Source organism: Bactrocera neohumeralis, chromosome 2 (assembly GCF_024586455.1).
Source record: "Bactrocera neohumeralis isolate Rockhampton chromosome 2, APGP_CSIRO_Bneo_wtdbg2-racon-allhic-juicebox.fasta_v2, whole genome shotgun sequence".
NCBI classification, from domain to species: Eukaryota; Metazoa; Arthropoda; class Insecta; order Diptera; family Tephritidae; genus Bactrocera; species Bactrocera neohumeralis.
Window position 1 is genome coordinate 84,418,550 of NC_065919.1, and position 25,199 is coordinate 84,443,748.

A 25,199-nucleotide genomic window follows, 5' to 3' on the forward strand; every position below is an offset into this window, starting at 1 on the left:
TCCCTGGCAGGGACTACGTAGGCTGAACTAACATCATAATGAGTCAAACCTAGAAGATCCTATATCTGTATCTCTTGTATCAAATGCGCATTTGCTATAAGCTTTATTCTTCGTAAAATGTTGACTAAAACCAAAAAAGAAAATAAGTTATATTTTTAAATTCGTTCTTTCCACTTAAACAAATAAGTACCTTAATTATTTACCCCGAACAAAAAAGCAAGCTTTTGCATTAACAATTCGCCAAATACTTAAATGGCCAATTGTACTTAAATGGGTACACTTTTTCAAATATAATACAAATACAATTCGCAAGGTCAAATAACAGATGGGAGCGTCTTCTACAACATTCACCTCGTGGTGCAACCAATAACCATGAACCGCATTATATCGGCTGCGGTATGAATAGTAAATAACGGAGGTAGACAATGTGTGCGAATATATGTTTATGTACTATATATGTTCAAAGGTTAATATATATAGGCACATACAGGTATGCAATGCCATAGATAACTACCATATACACAAGCAGAAGTTCAACCACACCGCCACACAAATGTCTACACCATGCCACACCGTGAACAAAGGCGAAATTATGGTGGCGGAGACATGCTATACACCACTTCTCTACATTCCAGCCCGAATTTGAAGTTAGCTGAAGCGAATACTTGTAGATATTGGAAAAGTTTTCCGTTGATTTTTAATATCGCAGGTGGGTGTAAATAATTTATGGCATTAATTTACGTCTCACATCCAATCGTGCGAAGAACCAGCAGCCAAAAACCGAAAACTAAAACACACGACCCCTGCAGCACCTACAACAACGAACTATGCACGTGTATATATATGTATGTATATTTGCATGCATAAGCATATCCAGTATAGACGCCAAGCTCGGGTCACACATTCATGGCAACTTCCCTGCGATGAGCACACACATGCCGCAAAGTTGGGGAAGAGCAATCAGCGGAGAGTGTCTGTGCATGCCGGTGGCTCGGTGAATACATTTATTGGTGAGCTACCGTGTTTCGGAGCGTGATTTTCACGCAAATTTTAATCAGATTAATTAATTTTAAGAATATTGTAAATATTTCGGACAGACTCATTTATATTTTCATTGTTCTTTGACGCTTTAGTTTTTGGAACATATTTGTATTTCCTTAGTAAGAATTGCCGGAAGGTACTGATTTTGAGTGTGTTTAATTTTATCTGGTATTTAACTGTTGTATATACAAATATGAATAATTGGGTTGCCGAAAAAGTATTTTCGTATTTTGGCAATAGATGTTGTTGCAGTCGTATATCTTCAGTGCTACCAATCACATTGTGTCATACCATAAATTTAGATAGTTGGAAAGGTGAGATTTTAAGCTTCATTTACCCAAAAAAATTAATTCTTGGGAAAAAGTGCTGTTCAAAAATGCTAAAATAATGAAGTTTGTATATTTTGAAAAAAGGAGAAAAATGCCACGCAAGCCACCAATAAAATTTGTGAAGTTGACGGGAGACAATGCTGTATTAGTTCGTGTAGCACAACAATGGTTCCCTCGCTTCCGTTCTGGAAATTTCAAAGTTTCGATTTACACTGTTGGAATAATGCCTCTAGCGGAAAAATGGCAAAAAGTGGTCGACCAAAATAGTACATATATGTTTATTTATATATTATTATAAATATAAAAAAATTAGTTGAAGTTTGATTCGAAATACGAAAAGACTTTTTCGACCATCTATATTGTAGTTCCTTTAAAGTATTTTTAGGATTAAGATGGAGAACCGTTCCAAGTATACTTCATCGGAGCGATATTAATCAATTATTTATTAATTTACTTACACATAACCTCCATGCTAAAACAAGTCTGGTATAATTTCAGGATTTTTCGGATATTATATTATTACATATTTTGCAACACAGTTGCCAACAGCTGCACTGTTACATTACTTGAAAAAGTTCCCGAATGTTTTTCGGAAATATTTCTTAGATAGATAGACGAGTAATGACTGCTACCTTGAGTCTTTTGTGCTCTCTGCTCTGCTCTCTGCTAAATCACAAAGACTCACCTGGCACCAGCACACAGATAAAGTCCATTATACTGCTGAGTGCTAGCAAAGCGATGTGATCTCTATATGGAAGCATGGACGGAAGGGCCTTTCTTACTTGCATTATGTTTGACACATAATTTTCTCGGTATAATTTTTTTACAGATGGCAAGTCCTTTCCAAAAACGCTTAAAGAAACTTAATATGTTGAAAAGTTGGCAACTCTATAACATAACTTAATTGAATTAACAACTTTTTGGAATACTGTGTCTTTGAGTTTTATTTTCTTTTGACAGGTGGCAACTCTAACTTCACCAAAGTAAAGATTTTCAAAACAATTTCCTTTAGGTATACATATTATATAATTTTATCACCTGCTTGTGCATTACCTCGAACCTACAACCGATTGAACCGATTGAGATTCCATAATGCAGCAAAACCCTTCATTTCTAAAATATTCCCTAATGTCCCAGTGTGCTGCTATTTCTTGTTGCCGACGTCGGAAACGTATGCGTACACAATCACTCATATACACACACATCAACACATACATATGAGCGCATTTGTTCCAGGTGAAAACTTTTGAAATTTACCTCAATATTGCGGCACCCAAGCGAAGTTGTTGTTCAAAAGTGATGCACAAACATACATACTTTGCTGAAAGCACGTGTATGTATAGGTATATGTGAATATACATATGTATATACAGGTGCAGCCAGTCAAAGGGTAACGAAACTAGCCCGACATATGCATGTAGATGGTATATGTTTGAAAGAGGGTTAGGGAAATTAGTAATTTTCTGCATGAACAGCTCCAAACGACGCCCCTTTTCAAAAGCATATAAAGGGAATTTTGACTTTGCGCTTAAGAAGTTAAGTTTTTAATTTCCGCGTTCATAAATCAAAATCCCGAACATAAATTGACTGCAAACGATTCACTGCTGACGAAAACAGCAATTAGTTGAAGATTGTGCATAAAATTGCTAAAAAGGATATGCCCTTAAACGCACACTGCTGCAGCAGATGAATTGAAAATTCCACAGAAATGCTGTTTTGCACGGAAATCACTTTTTGTACGCCATTTTAAGATAGAAAAAAAAATATTTACAGCATGAATATTCTTAAATTATACACTTTTAGAATATAATTTGCATTATGAACACATTTCAATTACCTTTGTGCCGTATTAACGTGCTTTTTTATCTTTGCCTTGCACTTACCTATGCTTCTTCGATTCCCTCGGTTTATTGTCGTAGTTCCGCTGATGTATCTCATGGTTATCATAAACTTCGTGCATGTTGGCCAAGGAGCTGAAGGGATTATTGTAAATGTTCGCAGAATGATGATGACCATCATGATGGTATGAGCTGTGCGAAGTGAAATCGTCTTTAGCGAAGCAGAGGAGCGAAAGAAAAATAAATATTATAATTAATCAAAGGGAAACTAGCAGGTTAGCATAATTAAATACGTGCATATGCGCAGTTAATCTAATTAATAAAGTTTCTTATATCTCTTTACGGAGCGACTCTTAGAGCTAAACCGCTGGCTAGTTTTATAACAACCAAGTAGGAAATTGCATACATTTTTTTTTAATGAAGTTAACACTGAACAGAGTATGTTAAGTTTACTAGGAAGTTTGTAACACACAGATGGGAACGTCAGAGGATCTATAAAATATATATGTAAATCATCAGTGAAAGGAGCTGAATCGATTAAATAATATCCGTATGTCTGTCCGTCTGAATATACGCCAATTAGTCCCTCATCTTTTTTAAATAGCGATCTAACTTTCGCACACGTCTATTTGTCCCCAAGAAGCTGCTTATTTGTTGGAATCGCCGATATATAATCACTGACCCATCTAGCTAAAATATCTTCACGAGATTTGAAGAAGTTTATTAATAATTAATCTTCGAACAAATTATTCAAAGCAGAGTACTATAGCAAATAGCTACCCTATAAAGTAACCGATAAAAATATATACCTTGTACGGATTATTTTTATTCGTGCAGGGCATTTGTGCTGCGGTATAACCGAAGTTAACGTTATCTCTTGTTATTTCGCTTAATTTCTCACTGGGTACTCAAATTCACTGCCTACATAGCTCCATTAAAATATTACGTGCGCATAAAAAATTTGAAGGCTCATGGCAAATACGGGTTATTACTGCATTATTATTACCTTCACTTTTACTAAGAATTTTATTATATTTTCTGGCATCCCGTAAGCCTCTCTTACCGTTTACGACAAGGACATATAATTTCAGAAAAATAATTCTCCTTTGAGTATAAATCTGCCAACAAACTCAACCACCTGCACATACACATTTATTATTTACATTTGTTGCACATCTTTCTAAGCGTCTGCTGTACTTCCAGCGCCCACGCTCAGCCATGTCGTGCTCAAAAGGCAGTTGAATGCCATACGGAGTAATGGAAGAGCTGGAATCAAAGCAGGTACCAGCAGATGCTCAATTGTGCTATTTCATTGGCCATGAAAGCTTGTATGGAGACACCCATACTTCTATATCCAAACATTTTATTAGTCGTACAAGTGTTTGTCGGTTTATTTGTAGTCATAAAAAATTTGCACATTTCATCATGTTAGACGGAATGACCACTGAAAATGCCAAAAAATGCGACTCAACAATTCAGATTGCTTATTTGAGTCGACAAAGAAAGCAACTCTAGGCCAGCGCAGTGGATAGATTGATCAAGTTGAAGCCATTATATTATTGATGTAAAAAGTTATAAATATCTATAGTTAATCGGTTAGCCAATCGGTTATTGATATCGGTTATCACTTGTGTTTTAATTAAGTGTTTTTTAAAGGAATAATATCGGTTTCTGGCTTATTGTATGGCATTCGTTTTGACTTTCGATTAAATTTTTAGAGATTTCCGTACTTTTTTTCTCAAAACATTTAAACAAAAAGTTTTTAAATGGGTGTTTATTTAATTTTTTCATTCACTTTTTCATTTCTTTATTTGAAAAAATATAAAAAATATATTTATCGATAGTTTAATCGGTTTCATTTTGATTTTCAATTACATTTAAATCGTCTTTAGCAAACTTTTTCGTTAAAATTCATTTCATTGAAGACAAATACCGAATCAAATGTCTACATTTTTAACTTCCAATATTTAATTTTCAATTTTTTCTAACTCACCAGGTCGTCCGCCGCTCCTGCGTAAGCTCTTGTCATATCGATCGATCAAATATGGTACATGATATTCCTGTTGCTGATGCTGATTGTAGTATTGTTGTTGGTAGTATTTTTGTTGCAACAATTGCTGTTGTATTTGCTGTTGTTGCTGCGTTCGTCGATGACCTTTATTGGTCATTGAGTAGGCGTGATGCGTGCGCACATATTTATCGTCCACCTGGAAGTGAGTGTGAGGAATGATTTACCTGTACCATACATATGTATATTTATGTTATATATGTACTATATATATCACTATATTATGTATATCACATAACTTAAAGTGACGAAAATAAAAATTCAAAAAAAAATAATAAATTGATGGTCGAAAAAGTATTTTCGTATTTTGGTCAACCACCTTTTGTCATTTTTCCGCTAGAGACATTATTCCATGAGTGTAAAACTTTTACGGTTTCTTGGCGAAAAACTGCAACAAGTAATTTTCACAGGCTTCTCTTGAAGCCAATTTTACTCCATTAAGGGAGTTCTGCATTGACATTGATACAGATGGTAGTCCGATGGTGCAAGTTCAGGACTATATTGGATATGCATTGAAAACTTCCCAGCCAAGCTCTCCTAGTTTTCGCCGAGTCATCAAAGATGTGAGTGGTCTAGCGTTATCCTGATGGAAGACAAAATCAGTTCTGACCTTTTTTTCGATTTCATGCTGCAATCCCATCAGTTGTTGATAGTAAAATGTAGAATCAATCGTTCGACCAGGCTGGAGCAGCTTATAGTGGATGATTCCTTTCCAATCCCACCAAACACTCAGCATAACCTTTCGAGGCGTCAATCATGGCTTTGCGACCATAATATTATTTTCACTTGAATACAGCGAGCTTTTCGGGTCTTTGGCTTTGATATCTTAATTTTATATCCATATTCTTATTCCAATGAAAGTGTCAAATATCTTAATTGGGCAATTAGTCTCAATTAAAAGGGTCAGCAAACTTTTAAACTCCAATTTGCGGATATTCCACGTGGTAACACTGACTATTAGCTATTTAATGCTTTGGCAGTCCTAATCTATGAAAATTGCTCTCAACCAATGAGTCATCAATGATAATTGTAATGTTTTGCCAATCAACATCATTGGGATCAAGCGGCAACAAAAAGTCATTTGATAAACTGTCTACTCACCTTCTTGCCATTGATGAGCCACGTGATGTGCGGTGCTGGGAATGCGCGTGTCGTGTTGCATAAAGCAAATAACTTTTCGCCGATGACAAATGGCATTCGCTTCCGGAATTTTATTATGGGCGGTCCAGTTTGCGGCACTAAAAGTGTAATGTGACACATAAATACAAATACATACAAACATACAAACAATAAGCATATCTTATTTCATTCGCTGCCTGCACTTACAGAATACTGATAATAATTCATCCACCGACGCCTCGGTGTAGATAGGCGCGTCCGTTGAAACCTCGCAGAAGAATTGTCCCGACAATTCAAAGTCAACATTTTTCAACGTCACCTGCGTCTCGTTGGAATTTTCCCACTGTTAAATATTCAAATTAAATGATGAGCTAAATAAATGGCTATCTATGGTGCGTAGAGAAATAATATGTACACACATAGTATGCATGTATGAGTGTGGTGTATAAGCTACACATTATTATCTGGTTAATTTAAATAATATATATGTGTCATTAATTATTAATAAAGTGGTTTGAAACATGAAAAAGTCATGAGAGGAGATTTTTTGTGAAATCGTGGGAAAAAGATATTGGAATAAATTAACTGATGTTCTTGTGCATCTGGTATTTGTTGGTAGTATTTTGATGTGTGGAGCTAAAATTACAAAAAACTTTTGCTGACAATTTATTGTACCCATTATATGAGCGCAAACACGATTTACAAAAGGTTACGTTAGGTTAAGAGGTTGATCCTAAGAAATATCTCACTTGGGCAGTTTATAACGCCGGTCCGCTGTGATTCTTAAATCTCCTAAATACTAGATCATAACACCCTTACAATTCGACAATTGACGATTTGAAAAAATTTAATCGTCCTGTGTGGTTTCGTTGGGAGAACCTAACAGATTGGCTTTGCCATGTAAAGCCACACATAGCCAAATATAACTTTAACACGGTATATTAAGTTCGCCACGATGTTTGCAACACTCCGAAGGAACCGTTGAAGACCCTATAAAATATATATCTCAATGATCAGCGTGTTGAGCTGGGTCGATTTAGGCATGTTCGTTTGTCTGTCTGTATATACGAGAACTAGTCTTTCAGTATTTAAGATATCGAATTAAGAATTAAGAATTGTGCCTATGTTCCTTTCTCCCGAAAAATCTGCTACTTTGACAGAACTGTCGATATCAGATCACTATTGCATATAACTGTCATGGATACTGAACGATCAAAATTAGGTCCTTATATGGAAGTCTTTTTTATTTGGTGGATTTCTGCACGAGATTTGGAATAGATAATTATTCAAGGTAAACCAGAAATCTTCAAAGATATTGTACAGATCGGACTAATGTAGGATATAAGAACAATCGGAACAGAGTTCTTGTAAGGAATTTTTTCTATCTGTGAAGTGTGTTATAGCTTGGATGCAACCGAGGTTTACATTTTTCCTTGTTTTCCTACCAATCCATTTCTAGCAAGTGTTCGATCGGTTTGCAATTCTTGTCTAAATATTACCATTTGATCAAATATGACCCGGACTGACGAAAAAAAAACTACATTTTTTCATATTTTAGTCCAAATCCTTATTAGCGTCTTAAACATATTTTTTTTAGGTTTCGGCTATTGGCTAGAATATTGAGCGGTTTCGTCTTGTCACCTTAATGCTGCGTTGGTTGAATGTTGGAAGATCTCAGCTACATTGTCAAGCATCTCTCTTGCTACCCCGACTCCATGTCGGTTTTGCGAAAGATTCTGATCTTGTGGTCCGACTCCAACCTTGACACGCTTCATACCATTAACATTAACCCAAATATTTTGAGTCAATCTATAGGACATGTTCTGACTCTTTCTGATGGCAACGCGAGGTATTTTTGTTATCGTTATTAAGAGAAGTGGATGAACAATTGACATGAGAGAAGTTTTTGTTGGATTTATGACCTGAATGCTTTGAGCTTTTGTTCGATACAATGTAGACACCCCAAAACACTACACTTTTTCAAAGATTCCCTAGACGTGATCCCAATATAAACTCAAAATTTCGTTCTCGTTGTTAAATTGCTTTTTCCATTGCTGAAATTTTCAGGCAAACGCCATAGTTCTGATGACAACAAAGTAAGAATTTGTCCTAAAAGGTCTCTACATAAAATGCAAAAAGCCTCACAATGTATAAAACCATCGAGTAAGAGATACGTTTGTTAGTATTTATTTCCCGAAATTGAGGTTTGAACATCCTGTACCATAAGTATAAATTTTACTCATCGAATTTTTCTCAGAAGTGAAAGTATAGACAATTCATAGAATCGTTCAAAAGGATTTCTCGCCATATTAATTTTACAGGAACATACATTGTATGTTGAGAATGACATTAGTTAATTCATGACATAAGAACGAAAGAATTGTTAGTTGTTTGTAAATATATAAACTGTTTATTAGCCTTTTAAATCAGCCATAAATGTCGGCTAACTTTTACAGCTTATGAAAAGCTAACAAAGTATGTATGCAAACTACATAACTAGTTTTATATACCCTATGTGCAACAAAACTTCCGCAAACAATTAAAAATATTAAAAGCTTAATATGGTAAAGTAATTACATCTGCTGTAAGGGAAACAAAACTCCCTTAATTGCTGTTTAATATGAAGTAAAATACAAAGTAACAGTTCAGAGTTATTAACGTAATCATATTGTACTATTTTGTATGTACTGTACACGAAGGAATATTGATGAAGAAGAGGTAACACATATTATTATTTTATATATCTTACCGATTTTATATAAATTATCACAGACAAAATTTGTACACAAAAGACATATTTATATAAATATATTACCTAGTGATAGGATCCGAAGAAAAATTAAACCGAAATCGGATTAAAAATTAAAAGAACTCGCTTGGTTACTAATTTTTTCATAGAAATTACATACTTGAAACCAAAGAAAAATTAAAACCGAAACCGAAGTCGAAGTCGAAACTATTCGTTTGGTCACTAGCATTAGTTTTGCATAGAAATTTCTTTGTAATTTAACACAGAAAAAAACTTAAGCCGAACCTGAAACCGAAAGCGAAGTCGAAACTATTAGCATGGAAACCGAAAGAAAACTTAAATACGTTTTGCACAGAAATTACTTACTTGAAAGCAAAAGGAAACTTAAACCGAAATCGAAATCAAAACTATTCGTTTCGAAAATGAAACTAGTTGATAGCAAAAAAAAGCTAAAACCGTACCCGGAACCAAATTCAAAACTATTCACTCGGAAACCGAAGAAAAACTTTAACTAAAACCGAAATTGAAAGTATACTTTCAGTCACTAGCATGAGTTTTGCATAAAATTGTTTTGCAATGTGAAGCCAAAGAAAAACTAAAACCGAAACCGAAACCAAAACCAAAACTATTCGGTCGATCACTAACATTAGTTTTGCATAGAAATTGTTTTGTAATTCCGCCCAACAAATGACTGAGGGCGTACAAAACGACGAACTACTAGTATTACAAAGGCAATGCACAGAGATTTGTAAGCACTAACGACAAACATTCTAAAATAAGCCATGGCATTTATAACTAAAACTTGTGTGGGTGGTTGCTATGTATGTAAATGAGAACTTGTTATAAATAGACATTAATTTCGGTGGCATACTTGTTTTGTGACTATTTATATCTCTTTATGCAATTATAAAAGATTATTAGTGTAGATTTGTATGAATGTCTTCATATTTAATGACGAGTGTAGATTTAAATAAACATTTATAATGGAATTCATGAATTCGTACTCACATCAATTTCACCGCCGCCAATGGATGTATTCCGGAATGGCGGATTCCGTCCATTTATGAATTCGAAGAATTTACCCTTGTCAACTTTGAGCCACGTCACCTGCAATTGATGGCAAGGAATGCCAAGATTTAATAAAAGTTAACAGAAATCTTATTGCTTGACAGTGATGTGCGCACACAACCACATACACACACATATGCATACAAGAGCAACTATAGCATATCATATCCGGTTACATTCATTTAGTTAACGGTATTGAAGGAATCTCGAGAATTTGGACACACCGCTTCATTTGGTTCGGGTTGAATTGATTGATAAATTCGACAGTGACAGTGATAGGCAGGAAAATCGCATGAGTGCATATGTAAAGCATTTGCTTGTAAATAAGTTATTGAACCGCTGCATGTGATGGTAATGTCTCTCTGTATATATAAAATATGGTGTCCGTTATTTCGCAAGTTGTTTTTTTTTCGTGGTACACCATGATATTGCAGTTTTTGCCCAAAAAAATTATTAAACGTAAATAAGCTTTTTATTTTCAATTTAAAACGTACCTAAATAATTTTACTTTACCCATGCGTTTGATAAGGAATTTTTGGATATTCTGCAATAAAAATTCAACTCCAAGGCAAGTAAAGGATAAAAAGGATATTCTAATACATTTTTTGCTACAAAAATAAACTTAGTGAATTTTGCCATAAAAACATTGATTCAAAAGTTACACGCAATTGAAGTTATGCTTCATTTACTGAATTCATATAGTACTACATTGCGTATGAGCAACATAAAATGTTTTGGACACTTACATACATATGTGTAGACTCAGTATATTTGATGTATCATTTTAACTGCAAATAGATCACAGCATCTCTATAAAAGAAGAAATCACCTATAAACTAAACAGAAATACTATCTTTGCCTATCATTATTTCTTAGCTAACGAGTCAAGCAACATAGTTCGGCTGGTCTTACTGTTGACTTGACGAAAAGCCTGGAGAGATCGCACGTGTTATTTCATATAAAAAGAAGAACGAACTTATAAATTAACAAAACGATGTCAAAATTCAACTCCCGCTGGACAGTCAAGAAGGTAGTATTGAGTTTTTTCCTGTTATTATTAAGGGCAAAGAGATCACTAGATCTGTTGCGATCGATCTTGGGCCAGAAAGCTTTTGCCACAGCAGCTCCGGAGAAGTCCAGGTATTTAGTAGTAGAACACAAGACGATACGGGAGCACCGACTCGGTCCCATTCTATTGATAGCAGTTCTAGGGGCCTTTCTTTGCTTGCTCATCATATTTACAACTTCCTGCCATTTCGCTGTGACCTGGAACCCATACTAGTCTTACCACAAAGAGACTCGATGCTATTTATAGAGAGGTTAGGCACTCCTTGACCAACCCTGAACGCGCTCTTCTGTGTAAGAGGCTGCACCACGGAGTAGTAAGTCCGCTGCACTGCAATAGTTAGGAACTCTGAAACTGGAGTTGATAGAGAGCTTCTGACAGTAAACCCCTCCACCAAACTTTTCCCAAAGCTTTGATCCATACCTAAAGAAGCTTGCTCTTCCGATTGTTCAGACACGTGTTCTTTTAGATACCCAGATTCTCTGAGTCTGATAGCTACTTTCGCAGCCATACACATTCCGACGACGTTTATGTGCACTATGTGCAAGATGGCGTTAAGTGCCATGGTTGGAAAGGACCTTAGTGTACTACCCATGCTGAGGAGCCGCCTTGATGTAGAAGCTAAAAAATTAACGCTCAACTTTTACTGATTGGGGTTAAGCTATCTTCTCACTGGTCACATCCGGGTTTCTAGTCTGCTGGAAAAAGCCTCAATTGACTACAGACAAAATTTTAAAATATTTTCTGATTTTTTCAAACAAAATAGTTCCGTTTTTCGGAGGTATTTTAATGAGTATCCGTCAAGTTCTTCAGCAGAAAATATCAAGAAACCGTTATATAATTCACTTACTCATTTTCCATTTTATATTCATAATTTTTTAATTTTTAAGTGTATTATAGTTTAAATAAATAAATAATAATTTAAAATATGTAGGTAGATACAATTTAGTTAGCAATTCATTTTATTTGTTATTTAATTGTATATTTAATTTGCACACAGTTCTATTACCGGCAATTAAAATAAAATTGTTCTGAGAATATCTCATGACATTTTCTATCGAGTGAAATTGCTAATTTGCAGCAATCAAGCAATGTGTTTCAGTTTTAATTACTTTGTAGGATCGATTAATAATGCCCAATTTCATCGAACTGAACGAAATATGCGCTTTCCATTACAGTTATTCCCCAAATACTCGAATGGTATCCAATGGTCAGTATTGCGATTACTAAGCCCACAAAAAAACACAAAAAAAATCGTAATTGACTTTTCATTTTCAGGCATGAGAAAGAGCACACTCATGCGTACATATTATCCATTTCAATTACATAAACTGAAGAGCTGGCGGACAGCTATAATCCATAGGATAGGTACCAGTGGCGGTTAGAACCTTTAAAAGGCCAAAAAGCGCTGCACTTTTGGGGCCCTTTTTCGAAAACTCATTTTGAAAGACTTTTAGGCTGATACTCAGATTAACAACTAATGCATATATACCAAATTAAATTACTCACAAACAAAAAACAACGCATTTGATGGTAAAAAGGTACTAAATCTGTTGAAGGGGGAGAACAGCAGAAGATCTGTCTTAAATGAAGACACCATCACCGGAACTCAGCATTCGTACATGCCGTCAATAGAACGGTAGTCACATACCTGACGCATGAAGCTACAGCCGTGACTTCTTTGTTTATGCTATATACCTATATTTACAGATGTCAGTGTGTTTGTGTGTAAGTGTGAATGTGTTGAATCGGAGTCAATCGGAGTGGAAAAAAGCACTTAATTTTCCGCACAATTGCGCTGCATTTACAGCAATCAACAAGTTCAAAGCACTAAAATGCAATATGAGGAAAATTTGTTTGGAAAAAAGATCCCCACCAGTTAAGTGGCGTAATAAAAATGATGGCCACAGCTGCGGCAAGGGATGACATGCATGTTGCATGTTGCATGTCATTGGAAAAAGTTAGTTTTTGAAGTATTAACAATTTGTATGTGGAAAAAACACACGAGCGGTAGAGTATAAATAATGAATTATAAATGGTTTTATATGAGCTTTGCTTTCGGCGACCAAGCGAGGGCAGCCAGATGTTGGCAAAAGTGTGCGCTGTGTGGGGTCTCTGGAAAGTGTTAAAGTCAATGTAACATAAAATTTTGTAGTATTTTTTTCTCAACACACGGAAGTTGCTTTTCAACACAGTGAAGTGGTGAGGAGTTAAAGCAATTAAAGTAGAAAATGGAATTATGTGCTATTTGTTTGCATAAATTTGTAATTTCTTTCGACATGTGTACATTGCCAAGACTGAAATTATTCAAGAAAGAAGTTCCACTAAATGTTGTGTCCGGAAGCAAATTTCTGATGCCGAAAGGTTTGAAAAATACCTTGGGTGTTAATTCTTTGTCGCGAGCAAATATTCAAAGAAGGACAAGAACGTATTGACGACGAACCACTTCCAGGACGACCATTAAGTTCAACTGATGATCAAAACGTCTATAGAATTAGAAGGGTTGGTGATTGTGAATCGAAGATCAACAGTTAGAGATCTTACTGGTTTCATTGACCTAAGAAAGGTGAAAGCTCGATTGATTCCAAATTCACTAATTTTTTTCCAAAAACAACATCGTGTTAACGTAACAATGCTTTCGGACTACCAGCATGTCATGAAACGTATTATTACTGGCGATGAGTCTTGGATCTATGTTTACGGTCCGGAATTAAATGATCAATGGACCGAATATCACGGTACAGTTGATTCAAAGTAGAAAAAACCACGTCAAAAATCAAGGCTATGTTGACAGTTTTCTTCGATTATCGAGACGTGGTGCACTCCGAATTACTTTTGAGCAACCAAACTCTCAAAAAGGAGTAAGGAGATCAAAAATCAAGGTAATTAAGTGTAAATTTTCACCAAAAACGAGTTTTGTGAATTAATAATCTAAACTAATTTTTTTGATTTGAAATAATTTTAAACAGAAAAATTTTTCTCACCGCCAGACAGCTTTTTTCGGATATCCTATTGTAGATTTTTCCAATTTTTGTTCCATTAAAATCTATAAATGAATGTATATTATTTTAATTTTTGGTTAAATTAAATGCCTCTATAAAAAAACATTGATAAAAAATGCGTTTTGTCTGACTTTCTAGTGGATATAACCCATAAGCAACTAAAATTCTAATAAATTTGAGAGTTTTGGAGAACCTTAACTAAAAAGTTTTTAATTGGCTCCCTTTGCCTGAGCTGCGTTAGTAGATTCATGCTAGCTATTCCGAAAAATCTAGCGTAGATAAGCACTTTCCCATCTTTATTGCAAAGGATGCTACCGAAAATGATGAATTTTTGTCATGAAATGACTCTTAAGGAGTGAGGAAATGAGTTTGACATGCAAACAAGTCAACGATCATCGGAATAGAGGGAAGAAAACGAACCGAAACCAAAAGAAAAACCAAAATTGCAATAATCAAGGTGATCCTCATTGTTTTTTTTTCGATATTCGTGGTTTGGTTCATGATGAATTTGTTTCGGAGGGACAGACAGTCAATAAGGAGTTCTATTTGGCCGTATTGAGGCGTTTTCGTGAGAATATCTGTCGAAAACGGTTGTAATTGTAGAGTTACAGTTTATGGATTTAAATGATGATAATGCAAAACACATTGAATGCCACCGATCAACCATCGCATTCACCAAATTTGGCTCCGAGTGATTTTTTCTTGTTCCCCAAACTGAAACTGAAATTGCCACTGGAACCCGTTTCCAATCCATCGTAGAGATAGTGAAACAAAATTCGAGAACTGAAAAAATCGTTGGCACAATTGTATTACACCTGTTGAGGATTAATTTAAAGGTGATCAAATAAATATTAATGAATAATTAAATAGTGTACGCTTTATAAACAACCGGGTACTGTTTTGTCACAATATCCAAATATAAATTCTTCACCTAACTCGAAAGAGCATTCGTTTGAGAACCACATTCGTCTGGACACATAATATCATTCGTATTTATACGATTATATTAAATGTCTGTATGTGCGGGTGTACACGAGGCAAAATAGAAATTGTCGCACGGAAAATTTCCAATGGATTCAGCGAAGCTTACCTACACGGGTATTATATAAAATTATTTGCAGAAGCCGCATGCCTTAATGGCATTAGAATTTCGCCACGAGCACAAATTTATTTAGAATTCCACCTAAAACCGCACACATATTCTCTATATTATAAAGGCATATTCGAAATATATTCAAAATGCATACTTCTGCCTACCCATGGGAATATTTTTAGCATTTGATGAACTTATAAAAATACATTTGCATTCCGCTGGCAAAAGTTGGATTATATGTATACATATGTACATATATTTATTTTGAATATGAATAGTTGAGTGGAATGTTTTTGTAGCGTCCAGTGTTAATGATTCATGCTATAATATCAATATGGTAACGAGATATTGGTTTTCGACGGTCTTTAGCTGTTGCAAATTTCACGTCAATATAAACGGTTTTTGTTTTTTATTTTGTTGCTGGAACTATTTTAAATTCAACGAGTTTATTTTGGTTTCTATAAAACTTTTGCATTTCAATGCGCTTCAATTTTGAGTGGAATGTTTTGGTCCAGATGCTTTTAAATTTTTACAAAAAGAGTTCCTTCTGCCACTTATTCCGTAAAACTTAGTGTTTCTGACGTTTTTTATTAGTCCGCACTTTTAGTGATTTTCAACATGGGAGGTCCGTGTAGGAAATTCGTCAGCGTTAATGATTCATGCTATAATATCAATATGGTAACAGTAGATATTCTTAAGGAAACAGTCGTTTTCGACGGTCTTTAGCACTACTTCACAGCGAGAAATGCATCGAACTCAACTTGAAGCTTTTGCTTGCAAATACCAAAAGTAGAAGTAAAAATGCCTGAGATATTTCATTGAAAAGGCACTGCTAGAGTTATCTTATTAGTGATAAGATTGATTAATTTTTCTTTGATGAGTACACTAAACACACATTGAACTTTAAAAGTGACTATAACACAGGCTTGAAGTATCGGTTTCAAATTGTGGAAATGTTGAAATTATGGTTCCGGCAAGTTGGTCATATTGTCTCAGAGCCCATGACACCATCCATGCTAATTCTGTAAGCACGTTATTAGCTTCGTTTAAATAATTCGCTATGAGTTCTAATTTAAAAACATCATACTTTCAACTCAATAAACCAGGAACACAATCACAACCAAAAAATTTAACCTTCTATGCAATTGTTAGCTTCATTTCAACACCTGCCTCCTTTGGTTCATATAATATTACACACACAAATTATTTATTAAATAATCTGTTTATTCAACTCCTAGGCATTTAAATTGATTATACAAGCCTTAATTATGTGTTATGAGGAATTACGGTTAATCCAATTGACAACTGCACTTGTGCTATCATTTATTAACACAGTTATATTAAAAACACAAAGCATAAATATTTAAAACTACCACAAAACTGAGAGCGCATTTATTCAGCAAAGTCATTCGAAATTCATATTAACTCACTAATCACGTGTGTGTTGTTTGGTAACGGTATAATGTGGCGGGAATATTGCAAATATTTTACCTCGTCCTTTAATAATTATACATTTGCAAACCCAGTATTGCGATTAGTCACAAAAGGGTCTCCGAGTCTCATTTTGGGTGTAACAAACTTCATGGCAAACTAAATATACCATGTTTAGGGTATAAAAATACATATCGTCAACTGATATGCAAAACAACGTATCCTCAAAAAAATCGCTATTGAGTTTTTTACTGCTAACGACTCACTAAATTATGTTGTATATGTGTAGCATAAAATGTTTAGCATCCGCTGTGAGATACAACCAATATATAACCATTTGATAACCAAAATCTTTTTCAGATATAATATATAACCATTTTATAACCAAAACTCAAATTGTGTATCAATATGATTGGTTTCTATTTTATCGTTTTTATACTCTCGCAACAATGTTGCTAAGGAGAGTATTATAGTTTCGTTCACATAACGGTTGTTTGTAAGTCCTAAAACTAAAAGAGTCAGATCTAGGGTTATATATACCAAAGTGATCAGGGTGACGAGTAGAGTCGAAATCCGGATGTCTGTCTGTCCGTTCGTCCGTCTGTCCGTCCGTCCATCCGTGCAAGCTGTAATTTGAGTAAAGATGATGAAACTTGGTACACATATTCCTTGGCTCCATAAGAAAGTTAAGTTCGAAGATGGGCAAAATCGGCCCACTGTCACGCCCACAAAATGGCGGAAACCAAAAACCTATAAAGTGTCATAACTAAGCCATAAATAAAGATATTAAAGTGAAATTTGGCACAAAGGATCGCATTAGGGAGGGGCATATTTGGACGTAATTTTTTTGGAAAAGTGGGCGTGGCCCCGCCCCTACTAAGTTTTTTGTACATATCTCGGAAACTACGATAGCTATGTCAACCAAACTCTACAAAGTCGTTTTCTTCAGGTATTTCCATATACAGTTCAAAAATGGAAGAAATCGGATAATAACCACGCCCACCTCCCATACAAAGGTTATGTTGAAAATCTCTAAAAGTGCGTTAACCGACTAACAAAAAACGTCAGAAACACTAAATTTTACGGAAGAAATTGCAGAAGGAAGCTGCACCCAGGCTTTTTTTTTAAATTGAAAATGGGTGTGGCCTCGCCCACTTATGGACCAAAAACCATATCTCAGGAACTACTTGACCGATTTCAATGAGATTCGGTATATAATATTTTCTTAACACCCTGATGACAAGTACGAAATATGGGTGAAATCGGTTAACAACCACGCCTTATTCCAATATAAAGCTATTTTGAATTCCATCTGATGCCTTCTCTGTATAATACGAGTATTTACATTAGGAACCAATGATGAAAGCGGAATAAAACTTTACAAAAATTCGGTATTTGAAAAATATGTAAATGACGTATAATGAAATCTCGATTATCACTTTATCATGTGAGAGTATAAAATGTTCGGTGACACCCGAACTTTGCCCTTCCTTACTTGTTTCTTTTGCCTTTAAACTTGAGAAAAGTGATGTTGCGTTATTTTTCATTTTATATGACGAAATACAAATCACCAGCTATCCAGTAAAGTTTCAGAATTAATTAGCTTTCCTTTTGTTTGACGAAATCAAGACTCTTACCAAAGTTACTGAGATTGACCACTAGTCATTTAACGTAATTCCGAGTAACCGCGTCGACTATAAATAAGCATATGTGTTGTATATAACCGTAGTTTAGGTTATCTGAGTTGCACATCCTTGAACTGAATATAATGGAAGAAATTTGAGGTTAGAATTATATATATAGTAAGTCTAGTAAGCTCTATTAGTACGAAGATTACGAGTGATTTGAGTGAAATACATATGAAATTGGTATTTTTACCAATTCATTAGATTGTTTTATACCCTGAACAGGGTATATTAAATTTGTCACGAAGTTTGTAACACCCAGAAGGAAGCGTCGAAGACCGTATAAAATATATATATAAATGATCAGTATGTTGAGCTGAGTCGACTTAGCCATGTCCGTCATTTTCTTGGTATAGGTTATTTCTAAAGCAACAATGTAATCTCCGAAGAAATTGTTCAGATCGGATTACTATAGTTTGTGGCTTCCATATAAACTGAACACATAGTTACTAAAAGAAATGCAAATGTGAAGGGTATATTAGCTTCGGTGCAGCCGAAGTTAACGTTTTTTCTTGTTTTCATCTATGAAACGGTGGCTCAAAAGAACGGAAAAAATTGTGTATGTCTTAAATACTCTATTTGGCACGTAAAATACTAAAATCTATTTTCAAAAATTTACATCGGTATGGGATCTCGGTGGAGCACCATTGGCAACCTGCTTCGTAATACTAGACCAAAGGATCTAACTTACACTTAGCAGGCACTGCTTTACTGAAGACCTTTTGAATTACTTGGCCTTAGCAAAGATCATCTTCTCGCATTAGTTGGGCTTCGTACCGGACATATAGAGTAAGGTGAAAACATCCTGGCACTTTCTCCTCCATTGTCCAGCATTTTAAAAACTGAGAATGACAGATTTGTGTAGTCCTACCATCCAAAAACCAAGAGACATAACCGAAACTTAGATGGACCGCCTCAACAATTCCTAGACAGAGATCTTCTAAATTACTTAACCTTTGCAAAGTTTATCTTCCCGCATTAGTGAGGGTTTCTACTAAACAGAGAGGGTGAGGTGGAAATATTCAGTCACTTTTTTCTCCATTTTCAAGTATTTTAAATACTGAGGATGACACATTTAGATAGTGTCACCTTCGGCGAACCAAGAGACTTAGCTGAAACGTACTTGGACGACAATTTTGTGAGAGCCTCAAAGCGCTTTGTCAATTCGTAAGGGTCTTTTGATCTATTATATAGGAGTTTTTCTTAGCTAATATAATGAGTCGACGTTCTAAGCTGTCCAAGAGAAATCCGTGTCAGTATCGACCTATTAACCTAACCTAACCTAACTAAAAGTAGGTATCAACACTTATTTTTTGGCAGAGAGGACTGTGTTAAAAGAGAAATGCGGTTGTTTAATATCTTGAATCACTTTCCGATTATTGCATGTTATCCCTTCCGTTCACCACTTTCGACCCACAACAAACTACCACACTGACGCGGTCCAACCCAAAATGGACTAGTTAAGTATGCGCATAAAGTCAACGCTTGTCGCTTCAAGCACAAAAGCCATTTGTTGTATTTGTGAAATTCTGATTGCTTGTGTCGAGCACTTTCGGTCAGTCGGTCTGTTTGTTTACCTTAGCGTGTACGTGTTTGTGTTTTTACTTCAGTCATTTGCTCATTTCCGGTATTCGTTTTTATCAACGCCGTAATTTTCGGTTGTGTTTCCATTGTCGCAGATCCCTGGTAATTTGAGCAGTGCTATGTTTATCTAATAAACAAAATAAACGAAGAGAATAAAGTCAAAACTAAACCAACAGGCCGTGGCCAAGCTTTGTTTACACACACACCCCCAAACACACACATGAGCTTCGCAGCGCCTTTGTGTAGTTATGCGTTGTGGTGTTGTTGGTTACCTGTGGCATGGTATAGGGCCATTTGCGCCTGTGTCTCTTAATTAGTTTACATATATAATTTATTTATACAACGCGCTGCACTTTATTTTCACAACCTGGAGTTTATTTACAATAAGGTACTTCAACATCGACTCGGTGTATCCAAAGGCTGAAAATTTACCCAGTCTGCTATTTTTCAATACCTAAAGAGACTAAAGAAAATTTGGATTCCATTTTTAGATGTCAAAATGATTGTGGATTTCCCGTGGCCATTCCTTTCCATGGACAAGACAGTGATTTCAATTCAAGATCCTTTTGGGGTTTGAGGTGTTAATTACGGCAAATTCTACAAATAATGGCTCAATAGCAGAAATAAATTTTCAGGTTATATTCAATACTTTAGTGAAGTAACACGGAACCACTTTTGTAATATCGAGCGATCCGACTTCCTCTTCGTGAGACTAGTACTAAACGAGTTCGAAGGTTGAAAAATGCTCCATTTTAATTATTAGCTCATATATTGTGTTTATCTTCCCCAGAGTATCGAATTCAGTTACCCTTTACTAAGACCATGCCTGGACCATATCAAAACATCCTACTCCTCATCGCAGGCCTTTCGCAATTCCTTCCGGAGAAGAAATCTTTGACGATCGTCACATTGCTCAAATTTGATACTAGACCAGTTCAGGGCCTAGCCTAGTTCAGGGATCCTTAACCAACATCAAGTCTCGGCCACACAAAAACGTCCAATTCCGCATCAAAACCCATTCGCAGTTCCTTTCGCAAAAATGAACATCAGGTCTTGTTGAAATTGCTCAAATTTGATACTAGACATAAGTTCACCATTTTACCTGCTTTTACAAAGTTAAACTAACCTAATTCTTACTTTTGTACCACATGTAGTATGATAATATGAGACTGAGTATTTATTTATGCCCTCAGAGCGTTTGATGTGCGATTTTTTCTGTGAACCTACATAAATGCCACCGAGGTCTATGCTCGTTAACTGCCATGAACACAGCAATTTAAGCCCGAAGCCTTTACATGTGCTCAACAACCGGCCTTTCATCAACAGAACCACCCTACTGAAGGTTCATAATTTCCTTGTATGCTCAAACCACGATTGCCTGCCAGCTGACTGTTTACCCATTTACATTTGTTTTTGTAGTTGCATGTGTGCTGTGGTCGCTGACGAGCTTTTCACTTACTTCCCTTTCCACATTTCCACTAACTCAGTTGTTCACCTTTATTTGCCTTTGCGCTGCCATTCCGCCACAATAACAAGGCAGTTTTTTCGTTCTTGGGCAAATTTGGTCAATTAATGAGTGTTCCGATATTCAGTTAATTATACTAATTAGACGCGGATTGCAATTAAAATAACGCGACCATAATTCCCGCGCCCCTACACATTAGCTGCGGCCTTTTGTGTGAATTTGATTTTCGTTTTTGTGACCTTTTTGTTGTTGGGGGATTTTGTTGCTTTTGTGTGGAAAATGCATACATTAAAGTAAATTGTGCAGATTAGCCGACGGGGCGGGGCCCCTTCATTGCATTTTCATTCGCGTCATTATAATACTTAATTGCTTGTAAAGTGGGCGTTGCCACGTTTTCGTCTTTATTGAGTAGTTTGTGCATATTTTTACTTCAAAAAACCACATTCGTACACAGATTATAAACGGAATATTTAGAATTTACTTTCACTTAAATAAATTTACATGAGACACAATTTGTAAAGCTAGCCTATAATGTTAGTTATGGGACATCTGAATCAAAATCACGTAAGCCGAAAGAAAATTTTGAAATGAAGCAATTAATACCGAGTTTTTTGAAGTATACTTTTATGCGCACTGTGATCAAATTAAGAAAACTAGTAAACGGTGGTGAGTGAAAGGTTGAAACAGAGGAAACAACAAATTGACGTTAGGGTCCCTGCTGTAAGACCAGACGAGGCTTCGATAGCACCTTATGACTATCTTTGTCAGTTGAAGTAGTTAGAAATGAAAATACTAATACGATTGAACCTAGTCTGTCTACTTTATTGAATAAGCCTCATTTCTTTGGATTTTGTTTTTCGACATAAGTCGCTTATTCGACAGGAACTCAAAACTATTCGAAAAAAAAGCTTTTTAATGTGTTAATATTTAGTTTAAATTTTTTTACAATATTTAGACACGAAACCAAATTGTCTTCAGAATATTTATACTTTAACAATTTCTGAATTGACTTTTTCTAATAGAGTTGCCACTTATTTTAATAAATTTATAATTAGTTTAAAATTTTTTTGCAATATTTGGACACGAAACCGAAGTGTCTTAAAAATGCTTATACTTCAACATTTTTCGAATTGATTATTTTTCAATAGAGTTGCCACCTATTTTAATTAATTTTTAATTATTTTTAAAGTTTTTAACATTATTTAGACACGAAACCAAGGTTTCTTAAGAATACTTATACTTTAACAAATTCTGAATGCGGTTTTTTTCAATAGAGTTGCCACCTATTTTAATCAGTTAATATGTAGTTTAACAAATTTTTACAATATTTAGACACGAAACCAAAGTGTCTTAAGAATGCTTATACTTTAACAATTTCTGAATGGGGTTGCCACCTATTAAAAAGGCTTTCAAATATAAATAAACGACAAATTACAGACAAGTATTACAGTCGAAAGCCATCACACCTCGTTAAAGAAGTTTTCTGTCGATGACCTTTTTGAAGGTGGTAAATAGTTCAGAAATTTCGTGTATATAACCTTTTATTTTTATTATCTAATTTTTTATTTAATCTTAAAATATTTTAATTCTCTTACGATTAATCTAAAAATAAAATCACTAAAATACCCATTGTAAACGATTTCCGAAAATAGCAGACTTTCATCCTCAAAGCCTCAGAGTTTACACGTCATTTACGAGTATACTCAATAATACTCTCTCATTTGTCCGTCGTTTAATTTCAGATTTCTTTGAAAGTGATTTTCGTTGAAAGCAAAGATGACCCAATTAACTTCCACGTAAGTAAATACTCGTATGACATTGCACCAAATTTCACAGCTGGAAAACATACAATATTCGTATGGCTTATACATATGTTTCTCAACTTCTCCTCTGTCATTCGTGTCGATAATAACCTACTGAAGTGAAATTAATTGGCACATTCACGAACAGAACTTGGACGCTGGCGAAGCTACGGCGTGACAGCCGACTCTGACTGGCTGACAGAAACTTTCTTAAGTAAGCATGCAATTCAGGCAATTCAGGCAATTGATGGTATTGTCGGTTTGAATTTATCAGTGAAAAGGCAGCTGGTTGTGCGTGAGTGGGTTCTTAAATAGTCAGTATGAACAGTGTTGAAGCCATCACCAAAAGTAGTAACGTTTTTTCTTACAGAGAAGAGAATATAAATATAATTTAAAAATATTTTACTTGCACTAATCTGGTATCTGTCTGACTTTAATTACTTAGAAAAAACAAAATGCCTCCTTCAATGACGAAAATATCGTGCTCACTTTCTCACAAATTTTATTTGATAATTGTCTTCCGCTTAAATCCCACAATGGCACCTTTTGTTGGAAGTGTGAGTAAAAAGTTTCCTGGCAGACTTTTGGCTAAAGAGCTAGCACTCTGACCTCGAACTAGTCGAACCAATGCGAAGCTTGAAAGAAAAGTTGCACAAAGCTAAGGTCGAAAGTGCCAAATTCGAAACGAGATTGCACAGGCGCTTCGCTCAAGTATTTATAAATAGTTGAAAACTTAATCTGAAGCAATGCCTTGCTACGTCTCTTCTTTCCTTCACTCTTCTCTGCTTTCTTTAATTTCTCGAATTTTTGTATTTTTCATTAACTTGAGCGGCAGCAAGCTTAAAGTTATCCGGCTAAGGGATTTTTGTGGAATTAGTGCGACTTTTTTTCTGCTTTGAGCTAATTAGCAGGAAAAGGAAATTACTCCGCAGTCAAAGCCAAAGCAAATGTTATGTAAATTACTGAAAGGCGTCAAGCAAAGGAATTTAAGAGCACGAAAAAGCGCCTTTGATGCTTTGCGCACAAGAAGACTTGTGTTTGTGTGTGTGCGTTCATTCGGTTAAAATTTAACTAGAGATACTCGTATAATCATATTTAGAAGAAGCATGAGTTAATAAAGCTAAAATACTTAAATTAGTTAAAGTGGATCACACAAGGCATACGAAAATTATTTTAAAGTTAAAACTAAGGGACAGCTGGACTTTCAGATAAGTATATTAAATGTATAATAAAGTATAATAAATGTATCTTCTAGGCCGAACTTATTGACAACACAGCATTTCGCATCATTTTTGACCAAAAACAAAATACAAATTTGTTTTAGAAATGTGGCAACTCTGGTTTAATATTTTTTAAAGTATGTACTCTCAAGCAAGTTTACTAAATATTTTTTATTTGGTAAATTTAATTTACATATAAATTAATTTTGTTTTTTTCAAACAGGTGGCAACTCAAAAAATTTAAAGTTTAAACTCTTTATTTATTTACATATATTATTATATTCAAATGTTATTCGGAGTCTTTAAGAAACCTATCTACAAACATAAATACATTATTAAATTTAAATACATTAGGGTGGGTGAAATTTTTTTTTTTTTTCCTTCGTACTTTAAAAAACTGGTAGATAAGCATCTTTAAATAAGGCTCTTAAAGTGTGAACTTTTAATTTTAACGGTAACGTCGTCGGCTAACAGTTTTCTATTCTGTCCTTATTACCTGATAGAAAAATCTCGCTTCCAAGTTTTGAAAACATATTTCATTTTGTGGATTTTGTAAGGTTTTGTCTGATATTTTCGTAAATCCAAACGTTTAAAGGACATTATACTAATAACAAGAAAAAATAGAAATCCGTTAGGCGA

At 35.0% G+C, this 25,199-nt stretch overlaps 1 protein-coding gene across 1 annotated transcript in view; it reads right to left on the reverse strand.

Moving 5' to 3' along the window:
• Positions 1-25,199, reverse strand: part of LOC126751715 (uncharacterized) — a 147,885-nt gene that overhangs the window by 46,302 nt on the left and 76,384 nt on the right. Inside the window, exons 3-7 of the mRNA XM_050462201.1 lie at positions 10,153-10,251; positions 6,603-6,738; positions 6,378-6,514; positions 5,202-5,415; positions 3,254-3,419 (exon numbers count right to left, since the gene is read on the reverse strand). Coding sequence (XP_050318158.1) covers positions 3,254-3,419; positions 5,202-5,415; positions 6,378-6,514; positions 6,603-6,738; positions 10,153-10,251 — 752 coding nt within the window. The remainder of the gene's footprint in view (positions 1-3,253; positions 3,420-5,201; positions 5,416-6,377; positions 6,515-6,602; positions 6,739-10,152; positions 10,252-25,199) is intronic.